This window comes from Heteronotia binoei, chromosome 1 (assembly GCF_032191835.1).
Source record: "Heteronotia binoei isolate CCM8104 ecotype False Entrance Well chromosome 1, APGP_CSIRO_Hbin_v1, whole genome shotgun sequence".
NCBI lineage: Eukaryota > Metazoa > Chordata > Lepidosauria > Squamata > Gekkonidae > Heteronotia > Heteronotia binoei.
The window spans coordinates 156,081,915-156,106,723 of NC_083223.1; the positions used below are offsets into that span (position 1 = coordinate 156,081,915).

At 43.9% G+C, this 24,809-nt stretch overlaps 1 protein-coding gene across 1 annotated transcript; it reads left to right on the forward strand.

Moving 5' to 3' along the window:
• The first annotated feature begins 20,551 nt into the window (after positions 1-20,551).
• MAP10 (microtubule associated protein 10) lies at positions 20,552-23,670 on the forward strand. Its single transcript, XM_060242927.1, has one exon. It carries the CDS (start codon positions 20,604-20,606, stop codon positions 23,184-23,186), a length of 2,583 nt encoding a protein of 860 aa, XP_060098910.1. The 5' UTR covers positions 20,552-20,603; the 3' UTR covers positions 23,187-23,670.
• The last annotated feature ends 1,139 nt before the right edge of the window (positions 23,671-24,809 follow it).

Here is a 24,809-nt window from a genome sequence, read left to right on the forward strand (position 1 = left end):
CAGCAGCAGCAAAACTGTGGGAGTATTTTAGCCCTCATGACACAGTACTGGAGTGGGTAATGTTATGTTATTTAATGTTTCATTTGGATGTCATGATAGTGATTCAGAACTAATCAAACTACAGGTCATTAGAGGAAGGGTTTTGGCTCAGTGGTTATGCATCTGCTTCCCATGAAGAAGGTCCCAGGTTCGACCTCTAGCGTCTTCAATCAATAGTATTAAGTCATCTGAAAGACCTCTATCTGAGATCCAACAGATCCACTGATAGTCAAACACACAGATGAACAATCTTTTTCAGTATAAGGCAACTTCATAGGTTCAAAGTTACTTGTGATGTCTGAATGCAGATGGTCCAGCAAATTAGGCCATCTTTTCCTGGGAGGTAAGAAGGAAGCAAGAAGCAAACAAGCTGTGAGTTAAGCACAAGCAAGAACGTGTTTTTAATCTGGTAGAGTAACCATAGTTTGCTGCACAATCATGATTTAAACACACTATAGTTTATCTTGAGGCCACAAGCCAAAAGGGCCTACCTTGCTATTGTAAAGCCTTACAAGTCACATAGAGGAAGGTAGGCCATCTGCCTTTGGTTAGATCATTGATACTATTTCCCCATATTTATTGAATACATACTTCATGTAACTGGACCCCTGAATCCACTAGGTTGAGCCAAAGTATGGCTGAATTTGTGATAGGTAAAAAACCCCCCACAGAGATGCCATAATGCTGTATGAGTTTGCCCCCAACTTATCAAGTTTGTATGGATGTCAAACTTATAGCCCATGAGCCTCAACCAGCCTGTCCAGGGTTTTAATCAAGCCTGTGACTCTTTTCTCCCCCTCTTGCCTTCATCCTTTGAAGCTCCAAGGCTGCTGAAGTTCCCAACTCCTTTGGCAGGAAGCTCTTCTGGGCTTGCAAAGAAAATGTAGAATGGATTTTCCATTAAGGTCTCTGTGCCCAGATAGATGATTCTTGGAATAGTCTATCTGGGCACAGAGACCTTAATGGAAAATCCATTCCACATTTTCCGTCTGAGCGGCAATGTGTTTCAATGGATTGGAGCTCAAACAGTTTCACTTTTCAGCATTTGTATGGCCAATTGAAGCCCCTTGCAAATACAGGGTTGATGCTTTGAGCCAGCTTGTCTCTGATGAATGGACCTGAGAACTGGTGCCTAGTGAGTACTCTAACCTGGGAACCCACAGCCAGAGGAGAGCCATTGCCAATCTGAGTAGACCAGGATGGGGGAGAAGCTTCCAATGCCAAGCCATTTCATGTTTTCCCAGACTTAGAGCATTTTATATTTTTAGTTTATATTTTTCGTTTCTGCTGAGATCCTTGTGCTTTTACTTGATGTTTTATTTTAAAAATTGCATTGCCAAATCCCATTATTCCCCAACTTTCCATTTTAAACAAAATATCAAAAGAATTTTAAGCATGTTTATAGATCCAGGTGGGCAGCCGTGTTGGTCTGGCAGCTATGTTTGAAGCAGCAGAACAAAGCAGAGTCAAGTAGCACCTTTAATATCAACAAAGTTTTATTCAGAATGTAAGCTTTCATGTGCTCTAAGCACGCTTCATCAGACAGTAGGATGGAATGGCAAGCAGTCCTAAATACAGAGAAAGTGGGCAGTGAATCAGCATGCAAAATCATGGAAATGTCCCTTAGCTGATTAAAAGAATCTCAAGTTTGTATTTTAATTACAAAAAACCCTTTAAGTGTGTTTGTCTGTATTCTTTATAAAGTTTATATCTCTGCTACCTGGCAATACATTTTATGACGCACATGGCCCAGCCCCACAAAGTCTCATTGTTGTCAGACCCAGCCCTCATAACAAAGGAGTTCAACACCCCTGCTTTAGAGTATCTGACAGTATATGATAGATACTGTGCGATAATTGTATTTGAAATTTTTGATAGTTGAAATATCATGGTATTTAACACTTCACAGTGTATGTTGGATGAAATTTATTTATTTAAAATAACAGTCCAATGATTTTTCATGCACAGGGTAAATTGTCTTCAAGCTCTACATGCCCCAGATGTAGAGCGTATCGCAGTGAAGTGGATGACTTGTACCAGTCACCAAAAGCAGCAAAATCAGGACCACCCATGGACAAGGAAGGGGTATCTGCATACTAGTGGGACATTGTCACATTGTCTGCAGTCTTGTGCAATTATGGGAAATTCCAAACTATTTATTTCCTTCACCCTCCCACTTACAATTTCTCATTGACTCCCAACTTGTCTCAGCTATTAACATATACCCAAATCTTTTTTGTCTCTGATTGAAAAAACACCAAGCCCAAAGCAGCCATACTAAATTTCAGTCAATTTTTTGGAAAAAAGGGAAAGGATTTTAAAAATTCTAAGAAACTGGGCAGACTTTTAAGTCTGACAAAATGAGAATTGTTTTCATAATAAGTCCTTGAGCACAAGCATATTCTAAACAAAGTGTATATTTGCAGCCATTTTTGTTGTTCATACAATTGTTTCCAATCTAATTGTTTAATTCAGTTTTAAAACTTTCCTGAGGCTTAAACAGGGTTTTTAACATAGAAAGCACTGTCAGATTTGCTTTGGTTTTTGTTTTTTTAAAACTGCAATTTGCCCCTGGTGATTGCAGCTTGACCTATAAGAAGACTGTAAATGTAGCCTTTCAGGTGGTATTGAATGAGGTGGATAAATCCTTGCCTGCAGAGAAAGAGCTGCATCTTGATAAGTTCTGGGCATCTATAGGGCTGCTTGACTTCCACAGGAAATGCAGGTGCTCCGCACCACCTCAAGATACATCCTTTCTGTGTTTTGCACATAAATGTGTGACCTTGATGAAGCTGTCCTTTATGGATGGCTAAGTAAAAGCCCCATGGTACAGAATGGTAAAGCTGCAGTACTGCAGTCAGAACTTTCTGCTCACGACCTGAGTTCGATCCCAGCAGAAACTGGTTCAGATAGCTGGCTCCAGGTCGACTCAGCCTTCCATCCTTCCGAGGTCGGTAAAATGAGTACCCAGTTTGCTGGGGGAAAGTGAAGATGACTGGGGAAGGCAATGGCAAAACCATCCCATAATGTAAAGCAACGTCATCCCCGAGTCAAAAACGACTGGTGCTTGCACAGGGAACTACGGTACCTTTACTTTTACCTTTTAAGTAAATGGGATACTTGCATTTTTCAATAGAAACAGGCTTAGCTGCGTACTGCTGAAGAAAACAATTTGACCTTTTTCTAATCCTATGCAATGAACATCCTGGATACTTAATGTACAAGGATCAATATTTAAAGAAGTACATTAATTAACACTGAATTACACCAGAAATAGTCCTAGGGTTTCCAGTAATACCACATGAGGGAAGGCTGTTCTTCAGTAAACAGTGCCGAAGGGTGATGATGAAACACTGGTTTTATAGTGGAGAAAAGAAGCATGGAATTTTATAATGAAAGAAATTGTGCTACTGAATTACTGAAATAATGCCAAGAAGAAATACCCATCCTTATTAAAACATTCAACCCATTTCTAAAACTAGCCATCTAATTACCCCAGCAAAAGTTTGGGCTTTCAGATTATGATCTAAGAATCCTCCTTGAAGAATAGAAGAATTATTTGAGCCTTCTTCACCCCCACCTCCCCCAAATTAAAGAGGCCATTTTAAAAGACATTGTGAATTTTGAGCTGCTTATTCCTCAAACAATTATGCAGGCTCTTGGAAGAGGAACTTTAGCAAGCTCAAATATTATAAAAAAATATCCATCCCCAGTAACTGGCAGTCAGTAGAAGGGGGAACTCAATGCTGCTGTTTGAATGGCAGCCAAGATGGGTGGGAGACATGACTGGACATGGTTTGAAGTTATGACATTTATTTGGAATTGGTGAAGATGGGAGTTTCTAAATATGAGCATTTGCTCCCTCATAAAGGATCAGTTGCCACATTCTATTAATTAGGAGGTTTACTAGAATAATTTCTCATTCCTAGACTCGTAATGGCAGCTCTTAACAACTGCTCTTGTGGACAGAAAAGAAGTACATAAATTAAAGAAGTATATACCTCTTGTTATGGCATATTTTCCTCTCCCACCGGATAGCCTTCAAAAAAGAACTGAAGGCCTAATAAAAAAACAATTGCCCACCATAAGCCTGAAGAAATTATTCCAATGATGAGAGGGGGACAATGAAGATGAAAACAGACAGTGTATTCTATAGCTGGTGGGGAGGGAAGAAGACTGCATAGAATAAGACCTGACCTTTTGAACAGATGCCTCTTCACTTCCAATTTTTCATGCAACATGTCAGTCTGCTAAGCATGTAGTCTTCCTGCCAGAACACTGATTTGGCACTATTAGAGGGAAAGGCCTTTGGTAGAAGATGTAGCTGCTTTTATTAGTTTGTTACAGGCACAAAATAAGAATTTTCCTAGTTTAAAATAACAGTATTGCAACTTGAGCTCTCTTTATTATTAAAATTTAGATACAATAGTTTTTTTTTCTAGGATTGCCATTCTTCCACTGGGGCAGGGGATCCCCCACCACCAATGGGACTTCTAGGGCTGCCAGCCTCCAGGTGGGACATGGAGCTCTCCCACTATTGCAATTGATCTCCAGATGACCAAGATCAGTTTTCCTGGAGAAAATGACTGCTTTTGAGGGTTTACTCTATAGCATTATATCTTGATGCAGTCCCTCCCCTCACCTTCCTCAGGCCCCAAATCTTCAGATATTTCCCAACCTCCTGCAAGATTTAAAGAGATGTGCAGCTGATCATCAGGCCAGGTACTCCCATTCATCAGCTGGAGGGCCCTTTAAACCTTGCAAGAGGGGAGGGAGAAGGATGACCACCAGTGGCTGCTGTTGGGGATGGGGCTTGGGGTGGAGCTTTCCCTACCAGCCAGCTGGTTGGTAGCGGTCAGGCACCCATGAAATTGAGGAATCTGTCAGCCCAACCTGGCATCCCTAGTCCTCATGCACCTGGAAGTAAAGTTAGTGTGTCACTGGTGATTTCATATTGCCAGCAAGAGTCAAGTCTGGCAATCCTAGTTTTGCTGTCTTGAGTCTGCATGATATGCATCTGTCTAAGCTAGGGGTCCTCAACCTTTCTGAGCCTGCAGCAGCTTTGGAATTTTGACACGGGTGCATATGCCACCACTAAATGGCTGTTGCAGAAAGCAGAGCCTATCATAAAATGGCAGGGAGTAGGGTTATGCATAACTCTTATAATAACTCTTGAAAATTTCAGGCAGATGCTCTGTTTAACAGGATACCTTTTAAATGAACATATTGTTTAAAAATATTTTATTGTGGATACACAGCTTACCTTCAGTGATAGAGATGATACATGTGCTATGGTGGCAACTCCCAAAGTTGCCACCATACAGATCTGTTTGGACAGCCAAACAGATCTCCAATGGCCCACTGGAAGCCCTGCTGGGCAAAAACCCTACCTGGCTCTGTTCACGTTCCGAAAACACTTGGGTACCAGAAAAGGTGCCAACAGGTGCCATGGCACCCATAAACAGCATGTTGCAGACCCCAGTTGAGGCACCCAAAGTTGGTAGCTACTATTGGTGCACACTCAGAAGCTGAAAAGCCTTTCCTCAGTCTCACAAAACTGCCCTTGATAGCTGACATTGATTTTTAAATGGAACTAATTTCAGAGAAATCAAAATGAGAACACAATTTAAAAAAAAAAGTTGGATCTTGATGGGAGTAAATAATTTGACTGGAAACTTCCAAGTGAGAAGAAAAATCACATATACTCTAGGACAGGACTCCTGAACCTTTCTGAAGCTTTGGTTAGGTTTGGACTTCTGACACAGCATGGTGGGCTCAGCCACAAAATAGCTGCTGCAGTGGGAGGAGGAGCAAGCCACAAAATGGCAGCCACAACTTACCTTCAATCACTTCAGTCTTTAAGCTGTGGTGGCAGCTGCTGCTACAGCAGCATTGTTGTTGTTTTAAGAAACTGCACCGCTAATCAAATGTCCAATGGCCAATCAGAAGCCTTGCTAGGAAAAAGCTCCACCTGTCCCCTCCCACTTTCTAAAAACACATGGCAGATACCCAGGAAAAATGTCAGCACGCATAATTTTGCCCGTGTGCCCCACATTGGGGATCCCTATCTAGCACAAGGTATTCATAATGTAAATAGGACCTTTTTAATAATAAAAAGCAAATCTTGAGTCCAGCTGTTGGGGTGGGGGAAATAAACTTCCTTCTCCTGGAGAAGAAAAAACTGTTGACAAGTATGTATATCTAGGTAATATGCTGGCTTCCCTGCAGCTTGCAAGAGATGGTGTGAAGATGTTTATGCACAGACAACAAAAATATAATGCAATTTGGAACTCTTTGTAAAAGCCATTTTTAAAGGCATTCAGAGATGATATTCACAGTTAATGACCCAATTGTGATTGGAGCTGATAGAAGTAAAACTATTACTACTTTTGATTAGTTTTGATTTTGAATGGATCCTTTTCTAGCTCTTCGGTGGAAAATTAATCAGTGCTTCTTCATTTTATTCTAATCTCTTAAATAACTAATTTTGAAGTCAAATTGCATATTTTTGAAAGAATGATATTGTACTTGAACTCTTTACCTCCATTGGAAGAAAAATAACTCTAAAGCTTCCCTTAGCATTGTGTTATTTTCACTTATCAGCTGGATTCCCAAATTCAATCTCCGTGCATCATGAATCTTGTTTAAACATTTCTTTCTAAAATGTTCTTATCTAGTCTTGGAATCAGAAATATAATAGTGTTGTTGAATAATCTTAAGGTGTGAGAATGAGAGACATCATGAGAAGAGAGAAAGAGCTTGTGATGGACTCAGGAATTTAGCCTGAGAGCTGGGGAACAGGCTTGCAGCTATTGGCTAGAATGTTGCCCTAGCAACGAAAAAGTAACAATATGAGGTTTGCTTAGCAGTGGAATACCTCAGGATTGGAGTCTTAGCCGAGGAGTCTTCGAGTTAGGTCTTCAAAGAAGGAGTCTGAAGGGAAGAATGTGGGCTTAGGCCGGTCAGTGGTAAAGGCAACTGGACAAGGGGGCTGAGAACAGCCAGAGAGGCTGGGCTCCTTGTGGGAGACAGAGCTAGGTAGTCTCTGTCTGAAAGAGAGATTTTTAAGGCAGTTTGAAACTCTCTGAGGGAGATCTGCCAGCACATCAGGCAGTCTCCTGTGTACAAACTAAGATCACTAAAAGACATACTAAAGGGGGAACTGAATTCTGGTGGTCAGCAGGGTTACCCAAGACTCAGATCAGGAAATTAGTTAGGGCTGAGATGCACGAGGTGCAAGTCCTGGGAGCTAGTGTGAGAGGATCTGTGAGGGAGAATATACTGGCACCAGTCTGGAGTTCTATATGTGTGTGTGAGGAGTGATTGCAGTTTGTTATTTTTATTATTTAAGTAGCCAGAGAACAGGGCTATTACAACTGAACTAACAGCATTCTAAGCACCCAGAAGGCACAGCCTGCCTGAAGTAGAAATCAGTTGAATTCTGAAGGCAGTGTTATTTGTTATATTTTACCTCAGCCTGATAAAATCTCTTTCAGTAATTTATTATTTGCCAACGTTCTGCTGTCAACTGATTCTTTGTTATTGATTAGTTTTAATCAATATTATTTTTATCCCTCTCCCTTGCGTTTTGTTATCTAATAAATATTTTTGTGGTTTTTTACTTTAAAACTGTCTGGTGCCAATTTTTGAGAGTTCTGACAGGATTTCTGTAAGTGTGTCTGAGGGACTGAGGGAAGGTGACTGGGGAGAAATTTAAAGTGGTCACCCTCCCAAGTAGGCTCTGACCAGCTCCCTCACAGAGCTCAAAAGAACTTTTAGGTAGAGCCAAAACAGCAGCGGTGGGTGGGACATGAAATGCCAAAGCTAGAATGCTTGATGATGTTAGTGTAAACCATTGTTTGGTTAGGACAGAGGCCTGACAATACAGAAGGCTTCCTTTACACAATGAACACTATGATGGGAGTGACTTTATATTAAGGTTATGTGTGAAGCAGGACTCAAATCTTCCTTGTTGTCAACAGTCACAGATGTGTAGCAGCTGTGTTATTAGGCAAGAAAGGTTTGGAAATGGCCACTCCACTCTTCTACTCACTGGGGTGATTAAGAATATCTTTCCAGGTAAGAGCTGGGAGGCTCTATTCTATTTTCCTTCAGAGATGCTAATGTGCCACAGACAACTAATATTGGTATGGGAAGGCAGCACGGCTAGCAAATATTTTTGTGGATGGATAATATCTTTGGTAGACTTACAAAGCTGATCTCATACCTGTGGGATGGTAAAGATTCCCCACCAGAACAATATCCTTATTTGGTTTCAGTGCAGTTAAAATTAGATGGAATGTTGGCTGCTTCCACATAGGATTTTTACCCATACAGAAAGAAAGAAGTTCTTGCATTAAAGGTGAATAACCATATGATGTAATTATCATTCCCAGCATGACTTGGGAGTCAGGACATTCCTGACTTTCTCCTTTAAACCAGGTTAAAAACTGTTTTAAACTGGTTAAAATTGGAATCCATAGTGGTTGTTGAGGAGTGTCCATTCCCTTTGTCACACACCACAAAGCAGACAGGGCACACCACTACTATGCTCTGTTTTCAAAATGGTGCCATGCGCCATCCGCCCTTTTTAGTCCTTTAAAGGGCTTTCCCCTCTGTTGTATATGTATTTAGAATTGTATTGATAAGCTGGAGTTCTTGCCTGGCTCACTGGGGCCTGAAGGACAGAGCTTGGGTGACTCAGGAACAATAGGCAGCAGGATCCAAATCCTGCTGCCCTGCTCCAATCAAGAGCCCCTGACTGGTTTGAATGATCCAGTCACAGGCAGTGCGGGAACTTTGGGTGTGTATATATAGAGGGTCCTGCGGCCCAGCAGTTAAGTCTTTGTAGGCAGCGCTATACCATGCTGTATTCAATAAAAGAGCTATGTTCACTGCCACCTCGCCTCATTACTGTATAGAACCCACTATATTATAGTGGCAACGAAGGTGGGATCCTGGGAAGCGAGGCCAGCAGCTATGGGCGTTCTGCACCACGCATGCACCACCAGTGCTGACAATGGCCGCTATGTCAGGAATGATCAAAGCAGCTACCGCCTATGAGAAATCACGGGGAGGGCGCATGGTGGCAGAGGCTCACCAAGCCACCTCATCCTCCTCAAACGCAGACGACTCAGGGGAAGACGATGCTCTCAAGCGTAGGGGAGGGACAGTGGCTCAGTGGCAGAGCATCTGCTTGGTAAGCAGAAGGTCCCAGGTTCAATCCCTGGCATCTTCAAAAAAGGGTCCAGGCAAATAGGTGTGAAAAACCTCAGCTTGAGACCCTGGAGAGCCGCTGCCAGTCTGAGTAAATACTGACTTTGATGGACCAAGGGTTTGATTCAGCATAAGGCAGCTTCATATATCCATATGTCGAGCTCCACCATGCCGCCACAAAGTGCCAGCAGCCACGTGTGACCGAAAACACACCAGCTCGAGAGTGTGCAAGTTGCGGGGAAAACCACGAGCACCGCTCCTGGCGATTCCAGGACACCATCTGCCACCAATGCAGGAAGACGGGTCACCTTGCCAGGGTCTGCTGCTCGAAAGCGACACCAACCCGAGAGAACGCCCCCCATCGGAAGGGCGGAAAAAACGGCCGTCGCCACGAGATCACTGTCATAGAGGATATCAACGCCATCACCGCTTCAGTCGGACATATGACATCCTCATGCCGTCCCCAGATAAACTCAAAATGACAGTTTTTATTGAGGGCGACCCCTGTTGGATGGAGGTTGACTCGAGACACACACACCATCATCTCTGCCCAGACCCTAAAGAAATTTTGCCTCGGGGGGGGGGGGGACCTAAGCTATACCCATCCCCAGTGCTTGTATGAGACTTCCAGAAAAGGGTGATTGGCATCAAAGGGGCATGGACAGTCAAGGTGCAATACGGGAAATTTTCAAGAGACCTTTCCTTGCTGGTGGCGGAAGGGGACCTGAGTAGCCTGTTGGGCAGGACTTGGTTTGCACCCTTGGGGATCTGAGTAGAGGGAATCCATCATGCCCCCACCAGCATGGATTTTCAGAACATCTGTGGGTTGTTCCCAGCAGTTTTCGCTGGGACACTAGGAACATACATGGGTTTCCCTGTGTCGTTACAAATAAACCCCAATGTGCCACTCGTATGGCTAAAGGCCCGGCAGGTACCCTTTGCCTTGAAACCCAAGATAGAGGAGGAGCTAGACCACCTAGTGGCACAAGGGGTCCTGGAGCCGGTCGCCAACGCACGATGGGAAACCCCAATCATCACCCCAGTCAAGCCAAACGGGAGCATCCGCATCTGTGCAGACTACAAATACACGATCAATAAAGCGCTGCAGGACCACGCCTACCAGGTGGCCAGCCATGTGTTAGCATCCATAGCAAGTGCCAAAATTTTTGGGAAGCTGGATCTGGCCCAAGCGTACCAACAATTGCCAGTGGACGCCGCCACGACCGAGGCCCAAACCATAGTCACACATCGGGGTGCTTTCTGAGTAAATCGCCTCCAGTTCGGGGTCAGCGTAGCTCCGGGGATTTTTCAGCGCTTAATGGACTCTCTCTTAAAAGGGATTCCCGGGATACAGCCATTCTTTGACGATGTGCCGATCACCGCAGCAATGGAAGAATTTGCCAGCTGCCTCCGCACCGTACTACAGCGTTTCAACGAGGCGGGGCTCAAGGTAAAGAGGGGAAAATGTCTGTTGGGGGTCCTTACAATAGACTTTTTGGGGTACACGGTGGATGCAAAAGGGATCCACCCATCCAAGGACAAAATCACAGCCATTTGCAACACGCCAGCCTCCACTAACAAAGCCAAACTGCGATCATTCCTTGGCGTCCTCAACTTTTACCACACCTTCCTCCCCCACAAGGTAGCGGTAGTGGAACCCTTGCATAGGCTCTTAGACAAAAGGGCTCCGTGGGTTTGGGGCCACTGACAAGCCCCTGCCTTCCAGGCCGATAAAGTCTTCCTGACATCCAATGGCTTGCTGGAGCACTTCGACAAGAGGATGCCCGTCGTTTTGGCCTGCAACGCCTCCCCCTACGGGGTGGGCGTCGTCCTGGCCCATGTGTTGCCAGATGGCAGGGAGGTCCCGGTGGCCTATTACTGCAGAACATTGCAGAAACCGGAGTGCAGCTATGAGCAAATAGACAAGGAGGGCCTGGCAATCGTGGCGGGAGTAAAAAAATTCCATGATTACTTATATGGCCGGCCCTTCACCATCCATATAGACCACAAGCCCTTACTTGGCCTTTTCGCCCCCGACCAACGCCCCAGATGTTGTCACCCAGGGTACTACGGTGGTCCATTTTATTGGCGGGGTACCAGTATGGTCTTCAGTACAGTCCGGGGAAAGCCATGAGCCACACGGATGCCCTCAGCCGCCTGCTGCTGCCGTCGGAAGATCCAGATTCGGCCCCAGCACACCAAATCCTGCTTCTAGAGTCCCTCAGGGACTGCCCAATGCGAAAGACATTGCACACTGCTCGGCCAAGGACAAAATACTCTCCTCAGTTCTGAACTGGGTATGGAGGGGATGGCCTACAGGCTGGGTGGGACCGGAGTTTGAGGCGTTTGCATCCCGCAGGGACAAGCTCTCTGTCCATAAGGGGTATTTGTTATGGGGGAACAGGGTGGTGGTGCCCCCGGTTTTGAGACACCGAGTCCTCACGGTGCTGCACAAAACCCACCGGGGGACTGTGCGCATGAAGGCACTCGCCTGCAGTTATGTATGGTGGCCCAGGATGGATGATGCGATTGAGTCTTGGGTCGCTCGATGCCAGACCTACCAGGAGACCCAGCCGGTGCCTCCTCGGGCTCCGGCGCAGCACTGGGAATCCACACGAAACCCCTGGTCCGGGTTGCACCTGGACTTTGCAAGACCCTTCTAGGAACAAACGTTTTTCTTAATTGTGGACTCATACTCGAAATGGCTGGAGGTGCTCCCGGTGGCATCCACCTCCTCCCAGGCTGCCATCAGTGGTCTCCGTCGAGTGTGCGCCATGCATGGCCTCCCAGACACGCTGGTCTCAGATAACGGGACAGCCTTCACGTCGGGAGAATTCCAGGACTTCTGTGCCCACAATCTCATTACGCACATCAGGTCAGCCCCATTCCACCTGGCCACCAACAGCCAGGCTGAAAGGATGGTGCGGATGACCTGCCAAGCCATGCTATAGTATTATAGCACAGCTTGGTAGGGAAAAAGAAAATACAGGGATGGGCAGAACCACAATGTTTCCATTGCACCCACATATTTATTTATTTCATTTATAGTCTGCCTTTTTCTCTGAGACTCAAGGTGCCAGAACAATGGGGAAAAGGGGGAGGAATAGGAAGGAGTAGCAACAGGAAGACGCACAGCAAGTGGACAGTGTTCTGCTTGCTGCTTCTTCCCTGGCAGAGGCATACTTACACACTTCCATATGAATGCAGCCAACCAGAAGACTCGGAAGCATTTAGAAATTAATGTATGAAGGAGGAGGATCAGGTCATGATTACTTCCTCCATCCCTATCTACATACATTAAAGGATCCCATTTCCACAGAGTCTATATATATGCATCTGAACACTTGTAGGTTCCCATACACAGGGTTTGTAATATGGAAATATGAAAGTATGGATCATGTCTACAGAAGCCTAGGATGTACATGCGCAGGCTTCATACAAACAGCACTCTTGCATGTGTGGCATCAAGTATAGGGCCAGCAGGAACAACTCTTAACTTCACTTCCGTGTGTTCATTTCCATTTGGATATTTCAACAGGGCTTGAGGAAAGCTTTAATAAATGTTCAAAAAGATTTTATGGTTTATCATCTCCAGAAAACTGCTACACTGATACATGGCCTTACTGGTTATATTGTGTGGCATACAGATAGGGCAATAAAGATTTACTTACCAATGCTGAACACTTAATGAACTGTTTCCATAAAGATGAGCTTTCAGAATTAAAATAGTCTCTGAAGACAGGGAGAATGCGGGTACTTCTAAGGAGACAACGCTTCTTAGAGAATTTACGCTGCATACAAAATGTTAAAATTTCCTTTTTAACTGTTTCTTTCTTCACATGGAGTTATACACACAACGGAGAAGGAGAAACTCACCATAGTAGTCTGCCTTTAATTAGTTGTGGTAAGAATGGAAACAGCACTGAAAACACCTAAATCAGTTTTGTTCTATTGGAATTTGTGACACTAACAGTGCCATCCAAACAAGAGTTGCATCATTCTAAGCCCATTAGCTTCGATGGACTTATAGAAGAGGGTAACTTTGCTTAGAACGGTGGTCAAAAGCCAGTCCTAAAACAAGGCTACTTTGCTTAGGACTGTCTTCTGAAGTGCCATCCTAAACAAGGCTATTCAGAATCCTACACAGGGTTACCAACCTCCAAGTGGTGACCTTGGATCAGTCAGAGTTCTCTCAGAGCTCTCTCAGTCCCAACTACCTCACATTGGTGTCTGTTGTGAGGAAGAGGAGGAAAAGGAGATTATGAGCTGCTCTGAGTGAGGGTTGGGGTATAAATCTAATTTCTTCTTCTCTTCTCTTTACACACTTCACCTTGAGATGAAGCATGCTCTGGGGCTGGGAAGCACTAGGAAGCTGCCACTCTCAAGCTGCAGTCCCTGCTTGTGACCTGGTGGTTGGCTGCTCACGTCTGCATGTTTGCAGTGCAAGAGGCAGGAGGAGGGGTATGAGCCTGAACACTGGCTCATCCAGGACCTATCCACCTGCTGGAACTCTTACTACACCATGATAGCACATTTGGTGGAATAGAAGAGCATGGGGAAGAGAAGCTCCGCATCAGCTTGAATGACTGGATGATCCTCTCCCAAATGGTACATATCCTGAACCACCAGGTTGCATCCTCTCTGCAAAGAACAGGAGTAGAAGCTGGCCTGTATCTGTGTCCCACAGATTAAGGAAGAAGAAAAAGAAGAGTTGGATTTATACCCTGCCCTTCACTTGGAGTCTCAGAGCAGTTTACAATCTCCTTCCCTTCCTCTACCCACAACAGATACCCTGTGACGTAGGTGGGGTTGATAGGGCTCTCCCAGAACTGCTCTTGAGCAGAACAGCTCTGAGAGAACTGTAACTGACCTACAGTCATCTGGATGGCTGCATGTGAAGGAGTGGGGAATTAAACCCAGTTGTCCAGGTTTGAGTCTTCTGCTCTTAACTACTACACTGGCATTGCTCTCCAGAATGCAGAGTTTATGGAGTGGATGGAAGTGTGAACTCTGCAGAGAAGGACAATCCATAGCTTATTTTTATATGATGGATAAGTATCATCTCACTTGGAGGAGGGGGGTGATAACTGAGAATATATGCACTGAATCCTTCTTAGCTACAGATCTCTTTTAGGGTACCTCTGGTTACAGCTCACATTTGAGTTACATGAATCCTAATAAACAAAAGCAAGCCAAATCAGATCTAGTGTGTTAAATAAAAATATTCAGACCAGCAATCTTCCTGTCCGCAAACTAAGTGCCAAATGTGAATTATTCACTCCAAATAACTCCAACCCCAAGTGCTCAAGAGTCCTGGATGACATCCAAAACACAATAATATTAAGGAGAAATCAATGACCTTGAAGGAAAAAAATGTTTTGGAATAGTTTTAATTTCCATTCTGGTTGCTTAACGTTTGGAAGAGTTCATTAACTTTTTCAAGCCTTTCTCTGCACCAGTGAATAATAAAAGCATAATTTTCAATGCAGAAGCTAATGTTTTTTTTTAGAAAACTGAACTGACAATAACTGGGCTTCAAAGAGGAAGCAGGAGATGGAGCAGTTCAATGGTATTTAAACCAGAATTAATTAAACCAGAATTAATTTTATGTGTGGTCATTCCACAGCAGCTGATTTCATTACAAAACTTGTTATTCATCCTTTCTAAGCCACAATTAACAGAAGAATGGCTTAAAAGCATGTACTTTAGCCCTGATTTGTCTTCATTATAAACATTCAGAAACATTGAAATAATGTTTTCATGCCTGTTTGGGGAGATGCAGAAGCGGCAAAACTAATAATTCAAAACTGAAAGTTCAGATTTTGAAAAACATGCCATATTTCAAAATATTATGAAGGTCATAGGTGCATAAATATTGTTATGCAGTTTTCCACCTTCACTATTAAACTAAGTCCCCACCAAAATGTAAGTCCAGGAGGAGAGAGCACATGTAAGACTTAACATGTCCCTGCTCAAAAACCTCCACAAAACACCTAGGTCCCTGTCATTTCCATAAAAATAAATGTGTTCAACTCTCTCATTGGCATAAATGGGCCATTAGGACTTTAAAGTGCTTAGCGTTGTCTTTATTGATCCAATAATTTCAGACTACCTAAAACAGGAGTGTCAAACTCATTTGTTATCAGGGCTAGATCTGACATAAATGAGACCTTGTTGGGCTGGGCCATGTTGCGCCAGGCCATGTGTGTACCTATTTAAGATTAGGTAGCAGAGATATAAACTTTATATAGGACACAGACAAACACAATTAAATATTTTTAAAAAAAAAAACCTTAAAACATGCTTAAAACATTAGCACTCGTTGATTTTCAAGGTGCTTTCTTTGTATTTCTCCCATGAATCCAGGAAACTGGGCAAAGGAAGCTCTGGCTCTTTCCTTCCTCCCCCAGGGGACTGGTGAGGGAGGAGGCTCAGCCAACAGAGGAAGAGAGGCTTGGCTCAGTAGCTCTGCTGTGTGATTGAGAGAGCCTGGTAAAGTAAACTCTGCCTCCCCCCCTTCCTCCCCAAGGGAGGAGCCTCAGCCCATGGAGAAAATAGAGGTTTTCCTCTGTAGTTCCTGTGCAGTAAAGCAAGCTGTGATGCAAAAGGCAGCAAGAGAGAGGAAGAAGGAAGCAGATGACAGCCAGTTGCTCGGGGGCCTGATAGTTCATAGTAAACTATAATCTCTAAGTTACAATCTTTAGGTAAAGTCAATAAACAATTTCAGAATTCTGACAGGAAGTCGACTTGGTGCTCCTGCTTCGAATTGTCTTCAAGCAAGGGATACTCCACTATTATATCTCCATACATACTATAACAAAAAATATCCATAATAATATTCAACCAAATATCATTAATAATAATAATAATATATACCTCTATAACAGGGATCTCCAACCCCCAGGCCACGGATCGGTACCAGTCTGTGGTGTGTTGGCAACTGGGCCGCACAGCCCCGCTGCCCCACCTCCCCCAGCGACGCGCAGCCTTGCCACCCTGCCCGCCCCCCGGCACCTTCTCCTCCCTCCATTTGTACAAGTTTAAGGCCGGGGAAGGCGGCAGTTGAGCGCTTCCCTGGCTCTTTAAAGGCCAACACCTCCTCCCATGCTGATCAGGTGATCGGTGGGGAAGCCATGGCAGCAGCGTGAGCTACCGGCTGAAAAAGCCATGCTGTCCTTGTCTCCTTCCCACTTCTAGGAAGGAAGTGGGAAGGAGACAAGGGCAGCGCGGCTTTTTCAGCCAGTTGCTTGCACTGCTGCCACGGTTTCCCTGCCGATCACCTGAGGGGGAGGCCTTTAAAGAGCCGGGGAGGTGCTTCACTGCCGCCTTCCCCGGCCTTAAACTTGTACAAATGGAGGAAGAGGCATCGCGGGGGTTGGGGTGGGGAGGAGGAGGCATCATGGGAGGGCGGGGAGGAGGAGGCACTGTGGGGGGGGCAAATTCGGTGCCCTCATCCTGCCAGCCCTTGGGCCAAAAAGGTTGGGGACCACTGCTCTATAACACCATACTCACAGTGCTTCAGTGAACTAAATTTACATTTCTTTAGTATTAGAAAAACTGTCAAACTGCCACAGAGTATTCAAACTAATTATAATCTATTTTAAACAATTATACATCTTATGTTGGGAGATAAAATAGGAGAAACTCATATGGACTAGGGTCAATATTTATATATAAAGAAAGAAGAAACTAGATTACAATTACATGTGCTATCATCGTCTGAATAATGCAAAATTAGTAAGATTCCCAGGGGACTGAGAATTCATAGGCCCCCTGCTATGTTTTCTAATGAGAATGAATTTTGAACAAGGTGGACCATCATCTTAAATAAGTGTTCTATGGACCTTATGCTTTGGGTTATAGGAAGATCTACGAAGGAACTGGGATACTCTGAAGGTGGAGATTTTGAACATTGAGAGATCTCTTAAAGAGACATGTACCCAATTGGTGAATGATAAAAAAATTAAAAGATATAGAAAATTTGGTGACAATTTGAAGCAGGAGAACTGCTGACTTCCTGTTGGAATTGTGAAATGGTTTATTGTCTTTATCTAAAGAGTTTAACTTTGAGATCATTATAGTTCATAGTAATTTTTGTCACTGTAAACTTTGGGTTGTGTTTTTTTAAATCATACTGTCAGAAGTACTGCAGCAAGAACTGGAGATAACCAGGTTACTATAAGTCAGCAGTACCCAACCGTTTTGGTATGGTGACCTAGAAGTCCAAACATACTTGTTATGGTAACCCATCCAGGGCTGGTCCAAGGATTTTTTGATAACCTAGGAAAACTATGACCTGGTGCCCATCTTCTTCAGCATTCCATTTTCTACAGTGGCTAACCAAATGTTTTTGAGAAACCAAAAAACACTGCATGAAGGGTGCAGCTATCCCCACTATGAACCCCAAGCAAGTGGTATTCCAACATACACAGCCTTTGCATACGCATGTCACATTTCAGACTTTGACCATCTTTTCCTTCTCCATTACTTCCTCTAATCCCCTTAATCAAAGAGTCTAAGAAACTAGTAACCATCAGGACATGTTTTACTTGATCAACATGACTGCATAGCAAAGGAAAAGAATACCAACTAATGTAGGACAAGGAACATATTGTTTCCAAGGTCAGATCTTGGTTTTCAAAATACAACAGAGCAATGGAAAGGGCAGGGGCAGCCATTAGGGATAGCTGGACCACAACCTACTTAGAGTCTTTGTGACCCACTTTTGGGTTCTGACCCAGAGGTTGGGAAAGACTGCTGTAAGCCACATTAAAATCTCATGATAGGTCATATTACAGTTCAAAATACATTTTGGAACAAAAAATTTTTTTGAAACAATGAAACAAACTCATTTGAAAACCAAATCTTCTGCTTCTATTATGCAGTTACCGATAATTGACACTGACATTCACAATGTAAGGTAATACTCTTAGCAACAAAAATGTATTTTTATTACTGTTGTACTAATTATATACTACCACTGGTCCTGTCTTGACAACTGTGCATCAGTTTCATGCATTAATAAAATACTTTTTTTATGTCAACTGGAAGCAATCTGGTAAGCAATATTCCCCCCCTCATCTCAGTGTGGAAAGGAAGATTCAACTTACCCTAGATGGGGGCAGCCTTGTAGAGATGATGAAATAAATTCTGGAAAGGGTCCAGTTGCTCATTGCCTTAAATAGCATCCTGAAGCCACAGCCTACTGAAAAAGAGTCCTCTGAGCATGAAAAAGAGGGAGCTGCTATCAAATAAGAGGCCAATTGCTGCTCCTGAGAGAGGAACTCTGTGACCTCATCGCTTCTTCCAAAACCTAGTCTGTCATCTCATATCTGGTCTCTACCCTTCTGACCAACAGTAGCCTTGCAGGCAAAGAACAAAGCTTTTCTTTTTGACCACTTTCCTCAAGGGCTACCGCTGCTGCTGCTACTCCCAAGATGAGATGGGTGGGAGGGAGATTTGGGTGAGAGAAGCACAAGAAACTTTATGCCCCCCAGCACAGTATTTCAATTTTAAAGACCCACTAGGCAGTTGTGAAATTGATAAGACTTTCCTCCTTGCCAACTTCACTCCAGAGTGCAGCAGGTTGCCAGCTGCCTAGACAAAAAAAAAAGTTCCTTTAATACAGGCATGACAGGATGTTATTTATCTCCATGCCATGACAATATTCAGATGCACATTTCCATTTCTGTTAAAGAACATGAGAACAGAAGCCATGTTGGATCAGGCCTATCCAGTCCAACACTGTCACACAGTGGTCAGAAAACCGCAGGTGACATCAGGAGGTCCATCAGTGAGACCAGGATACTAGAAGCCCTCCTCCCAAGAAACATGACATTTTCCTCCAGAATTGCTAGCAAGCAACCTTAGGAGGGTAAGTTTTATAGGAAGGCAGAGTCACTAACCATTTTCCTGACCACACTCTGCCACAAACTGTTAGAGGAGAGCTACATCAAGGCTCCTTCACAAATGCAGAGGGATGAGAGGTTAAACTAGGGTGGCAGACTATTGGTTGGTAAACTGTATTGCAGCCAGGAACACATTGTGTTTCTTACAGGTACTGTCTCTCTGGGGGCCAACAGCTTGGAGCAGATGAAGGACAGGGCATCACATCAGCCACACCTCACCTCCATGCTCTGTACCAGGTTGTATCCGCTTACTTTCAAGTAGGACGACAGCTTTGACATAAAAATCAAAGCCTTCACATAAAAATCAACACAAGTAGAAAACTACCAAAATAAAGGGAAAGGTTTTATTATTTCCTTATGTGCAAGGAGTTCTTTACATACGTGAGACTCCATGAATATTATCCTCTATTTGGATTAGGGTTGCCCATCCCCAGGTGGAGGCAGGGGATCCCTGGTTTGGAGCCCCCCCCCCGGCTTCAGGGTCATCAGAAAGCAGAAGGGGGAGGGGAATGTCTGCAGGGCACTCCATTATTCCCTATGGAGACCAATTCCCATAGGGTATAATGGAGAATTGATATGTGGGTCTCTGGGGGGGGGGGCTGTTTTTTTAGATAGAGGCACCACATTTTCAGCATAGCATCCAGTGCCTCTCTTCAAAACATCCTCCAGGTTTCAAAAAGATTGGACCAGGGGGCCTAATTCTATGAGTCCCAAAAGAAAGTGCCTCTATCCTTCATTATTTCTAATGGAGGGAAGACATTTAAAAGGTGTGCTGTTCTTTTAAATGTGGCCATAACTCCCTTTTGAGTTCAATTATGCTTGTCACACCCTTGCTCCTGGCTCCACCGTCGAAGTCTCCTGGCTCCACCCCCAAAGTCCCCAGTTATTTCTTGAATTGGATTTGGCGACCCTAATCTGGATACAGCCAATTCTCCTCCTACCTGAGTGGACCAATTCTGAGTTCACTACTTGGAATACGATACTGTAAATCACGTTGGAAACTAAGTAAAGCACGGGGAGGCGGGGCGGAGAAACAGCACAAGAATGCAATAGTTTGGGAAGACCGTCGCCTTGGATTCTCAGGAATGAATTAGCAAATTTGCCACCTGTTCCTTATTTCGGGCAGTCACTTCATATTCATTTTAGAAAGACGCGCTACAACAACAAAACGTATAGTATACTACAAAGACGGAAGGATATTTTAATCCAGTACAGCTAATAACACGAAAGGCGTCCTTTTCTTACAATCTCGCCAAGTGTTCGGCATTACGAAGCTAGGCGCCAGCAGGAGAAGCGTTTCTTGTCCCCAGGCAAACAAGACTTCAGCTGCGCCTTTAGGACTAGGAGAGCAAGGCACTGCTACTCCCAGGAGCCTTTGCGGCGCGGCGGCAGCCTCCAGTCGCTAGGCAACAGCGGCTAAGCGCTTCCATAGAGATAATTATGCAGCGCTACGGCCGCCTGTGTAGCCGGTCGCTTCCCTTAATCTCGCGAGAGCTCCGCAAGATGGAGGAAGGGGATGGCTGTGGCGATAGCCTTTTCTCGCTGGAGTTATTGGTGGAGACAGCACGCGTGGAGCCGCGGCTGCTCCCGTCGCCTTTGCCTGCCAGCGGCCCCTTTCGCCCAGCGGTGGCGCTTCGGCTTCTGGACTTCCCAACCCTGCTAGTCCGCGCCCCCCGTTGCGTGCCGGGGCCTCTGGTGCCCTTCGGGAGGGGCAAGTCGTGCCTCTTCAGGCTGCGGCCCGATGCGCTGAGGGGCCTCCTGAGACGCTCCCCTCTCCATGCGCTGCTGCTGGCGCTTCCCCCGACCGCGGGTCCCGCTCGGTTGCTGGGCTCCTGCAGCGTCTCCCTGGCGTCCGCCGCTGAAGAGTTGCTGCTGGGAACCGGCCCAGGAGGGCGAAGAGGCCGTTTTCCGCTGCGGGACCTGATGGGGGAGCCAGTGGGGGAACTGGGGCTGAGCTACCGCCTTAGCAACCTGGGGTCTACTCTGCTGGGGCATTTGGAGGAAAGCACAGTCTCAGAGGAACTCCATAGGGAGGAGGAGCTGAAGTGCCCACCACCGTCTCCCACCCCTCTGGTCACCCAAAGCGAGAGGGGGCTCAGCCTGGAGCTCATTCCAGAGGTAGAGGAGGATCAAGATCTTGAAAATGGCAGTCTGCAATCTTTTAGTAGCTCCCACACAGAGCCACAGCCCAGTGACATTGCCAGAGAACTGGAGACTGAGGCCAATGTCTTCTGTCCCCCACCAATGTACTATAACTGCCCAGTTGAAGATTGCTGCCCTGCACCTAAAGCCTCTGAACTTGTGACAGTTGCTAAACAGGAGTCTGTTCAGAAAGAGGAAAATACACTTCCATCTGCAGTCCCTATTAAAGAGGATGAGCCTTCAAGAAGTGGCCACAACGTGTCTCCCTCACCCCAGACCTTGATTAACCCTCTGCAGCTCAGACAAACCTTGAGTCAGCTACCTCTGCTGAATGCACTGCTGGTGGAGCTGTCCCTGCTGAACAACCAAACCCTGCAATCAGGAACATCCTTTGTGCACCCACAATTAGCATGGCTATACCAAAATGTAGAAGAAAGCCCCAAATCCTCGCCTCCATGTATAAAAAGTGTAAGTCCCCCCCGAGAGGATAAGAAAACTCCTCATCGCAAAGAGAGAGGAAGGTCCCCTACCCTCATGTTAAGAAGAGGTCACGCAGAGAACTTAAAATGTATTTCTCCCTGCTTCCAGCGAACCTGGACTGGATTTAAAGCCTCAGTCTATGAACGAATGGGCAGTCCTGAGAAGAACAGCAAGGAAAACTCTCCCCCAAGAAGGAAGCTTACATATGGGATGACAAATACTCTTAGACTTCGGTTGCAGCAGACCAATCCAGGCATGTTGAAAGTTCACGAAAAAAGAGAACATCGTAGGAAAAAGCAAGCAAATGTATTCATAAGAGGCAGCACTTCCTTACCCAATAGTAAAATGCTCCAGTGTTCTCATGAGCATCATCCAAAGCCTTCTGGCTCTGCACACTCTGAAGAAAGAGGCATTTCAGACCAAAATGTTCAATTTAATGAAAATATTGAGACATTAATACAATGTAGCGTTGAACAAGATAGTTCTACCACCGGAAAAGAACTAAATACTGATTTCCAAAACAGTGTTGCAGGTTGTCATGTGAAGAGTCATGAAAATATAAAGGAAAGATGCCCATTTAAAAAGGTGGGCTCTGGTTATAAAAAGAGGCGGTTGAAAGTCCATCTGCCAAGAGTCTCTTTACAGGATACAGATGGTTTAGAAAATATAATAGATACAGAAGCAGAAAAATGTGCACAGGACAAGGATTGTGAGTTTTCAGTGCTACAAAATGCCAGCCAAACTAATAATGTTGAAAGCTGCCATGAATGTGAAAATTCAGATGATCTCAGTGTAAACTGTGAGAATGGAGGCTATTCAGAAGATTTTACCAATGCTGATAGTTCCAGCTTCGACGCTCCACTGAGCAGTTCTGAACCTTTACTGGTAAACCCCAAACCAGTCAGTTCTGACACTGATTCATATTCTAAAACAACTGAAAAAAGCCAGGCTTCTGAAAGTATTTCTTCTCTTTTTCCAGCACCTTCAGCGGTATCTCCTGTCCTGCCTCATAAAAAGACCAGTTCTTTAAAATCGAATGATAAAAATGTTGATCAGTACGATTATAATGATTCTCCTCCCACAAGAAGCTTAAAGCGAGAACCTGCAGATCAAGAGGTCAAACAGCAAGAGGACAAAGATTTGCAGACTTTTGAGAACAAACCAAAAAGCTCTGATTTGAACAGCAGAGGAACAAAAGGACAGTCTGTAGAAAAGAGCCACTCACTACGGACATCTCAAGTTAGTTCTTACATCCCTTCAAACATGTCTGATTTTAGTGAGTTAGAAAGCAACACATCTTACAAAGAAGACCAAATTGACTTTGAGATGCCAGACATTGCTAATCAGTATAAACATGTCAGTGAACTAGTAGTTAACAAACTTCCAGGATACACAATGTAATTACCAATAATAATAACTGATCAAAGTTAAATGTCTTTATTTTTATAAACAAACATTTTGTAATATTCTGAGTGTTTTTTTACATTAGCCTTAATTTAAAGAATTGCTATGAATTGTGTAACAAGTAGACTGCTTTTATGTGCTGCTGAATTTTGTACATTTTCTACAGAAATAATCTGTAAACCTTTGGAAGGTTAAAAAAGAATGCTATGCCATTTGTACAACTGATGAAATGAGAAAAAGAAAATGAACAATTATATGTACATAAACTGAGCTGTGAAGAATAAGCCCAGAAATTTTATCTTTTGTGTGTATAATATAAAATGTAAAGCTTTTTAGTAAAACACAGTGATGAAAACAATGCTTAATAGAAGAGTGTTAAGAGAAGAAAAATGGTTTATGTAATGTTAATATGAATAGTAAGCATTGAATGGTACATCAATTATAAAAATATCTGTAAATAAAAACCCTCAGTTCAATTGGATATACATTTTAAAAGTCCTTGTGTTCTTATTTATCTAATAAATGTAAATTCACTCCTTATTTTTTTTAAAAATCAGTCTTTTACTGTTGGTTTCACGTGTAGCAGCTGTAGCTTTAAATTTTATACCTTTGAAGTCTTTAATAACTATTATTAGCTACTGTTATGATGTTGAAAGAACCACTACATAGTTCTATCATTTCATCACTTTGCGCGATCTGGACACTACACTTCTGTTGATACAGCCCAAAGTCACATTTGCCTTTTTAACTACTGCATCACACTGCTGACTCATGTTCAGTTTATGGTCCACTAGGGCACCTAGGTCCTTTTTGCACAAACTACTGCCAAGACAAATCTCCCCCATGTTATAATTATGCATTTGATTTTTCCAGCGGTGGAATTCTAGCAGGAGCTCCTTTGCATATTAGGCCCCACACCCCCTGATGTAGCCAATCCTCCAAGAGCTTACAAGGCTCTTTTTTGTAAGCTCTTGGGGGATTGGCTATATCAGGGGTGTGTAGCCTAATATGCAAAGGAGCTCCTGCTAGAATTCCACCCCTGGATTTTTCCTATCTAAATGTAGAACTTTACATTTATCCCTGTTAAAATTCATTTTATTTTTTTTAAGCCCAGTTTTCCAGCCTGTCAAGATACTCTTGAATATGTTTTCATGTTCATATATCCCAGATTTCTAGCCCTTTCCCTAAGTTAAAATATACTAGCAGTGACCAAAAGCTTTATAACTTGATTCTATCTTTTGTATTATGTATTTTTGCATGTTATTGTACTAGACTTGTTTCACTCAGTACAGATACTTTGCAACTTTATAGTTAGTTTAACTCTGATAATGTCTTATAGGTAATTAGACAAGATTATAAACAGCCAGTTCCCGGGTTGCTTAAAACAGCTGAAGAACTAATATTTTGTATTTTTCATGGTACACAACAGTGCTTAAATATTCATTATGAACAAATAAAGGGGACAGGTAAAAGCTTTTTCACTGCAAGGTTTATTCTCTGGATGGTTGATGGTGTTCTGTATTGCAGATCTATGGCTTTTTCTAAGACTCCTGTGCATGATTTGGTGATAACTACTAAACACATAAATGCAAAATGGGAGGCAATAATAGGTGCTAAATG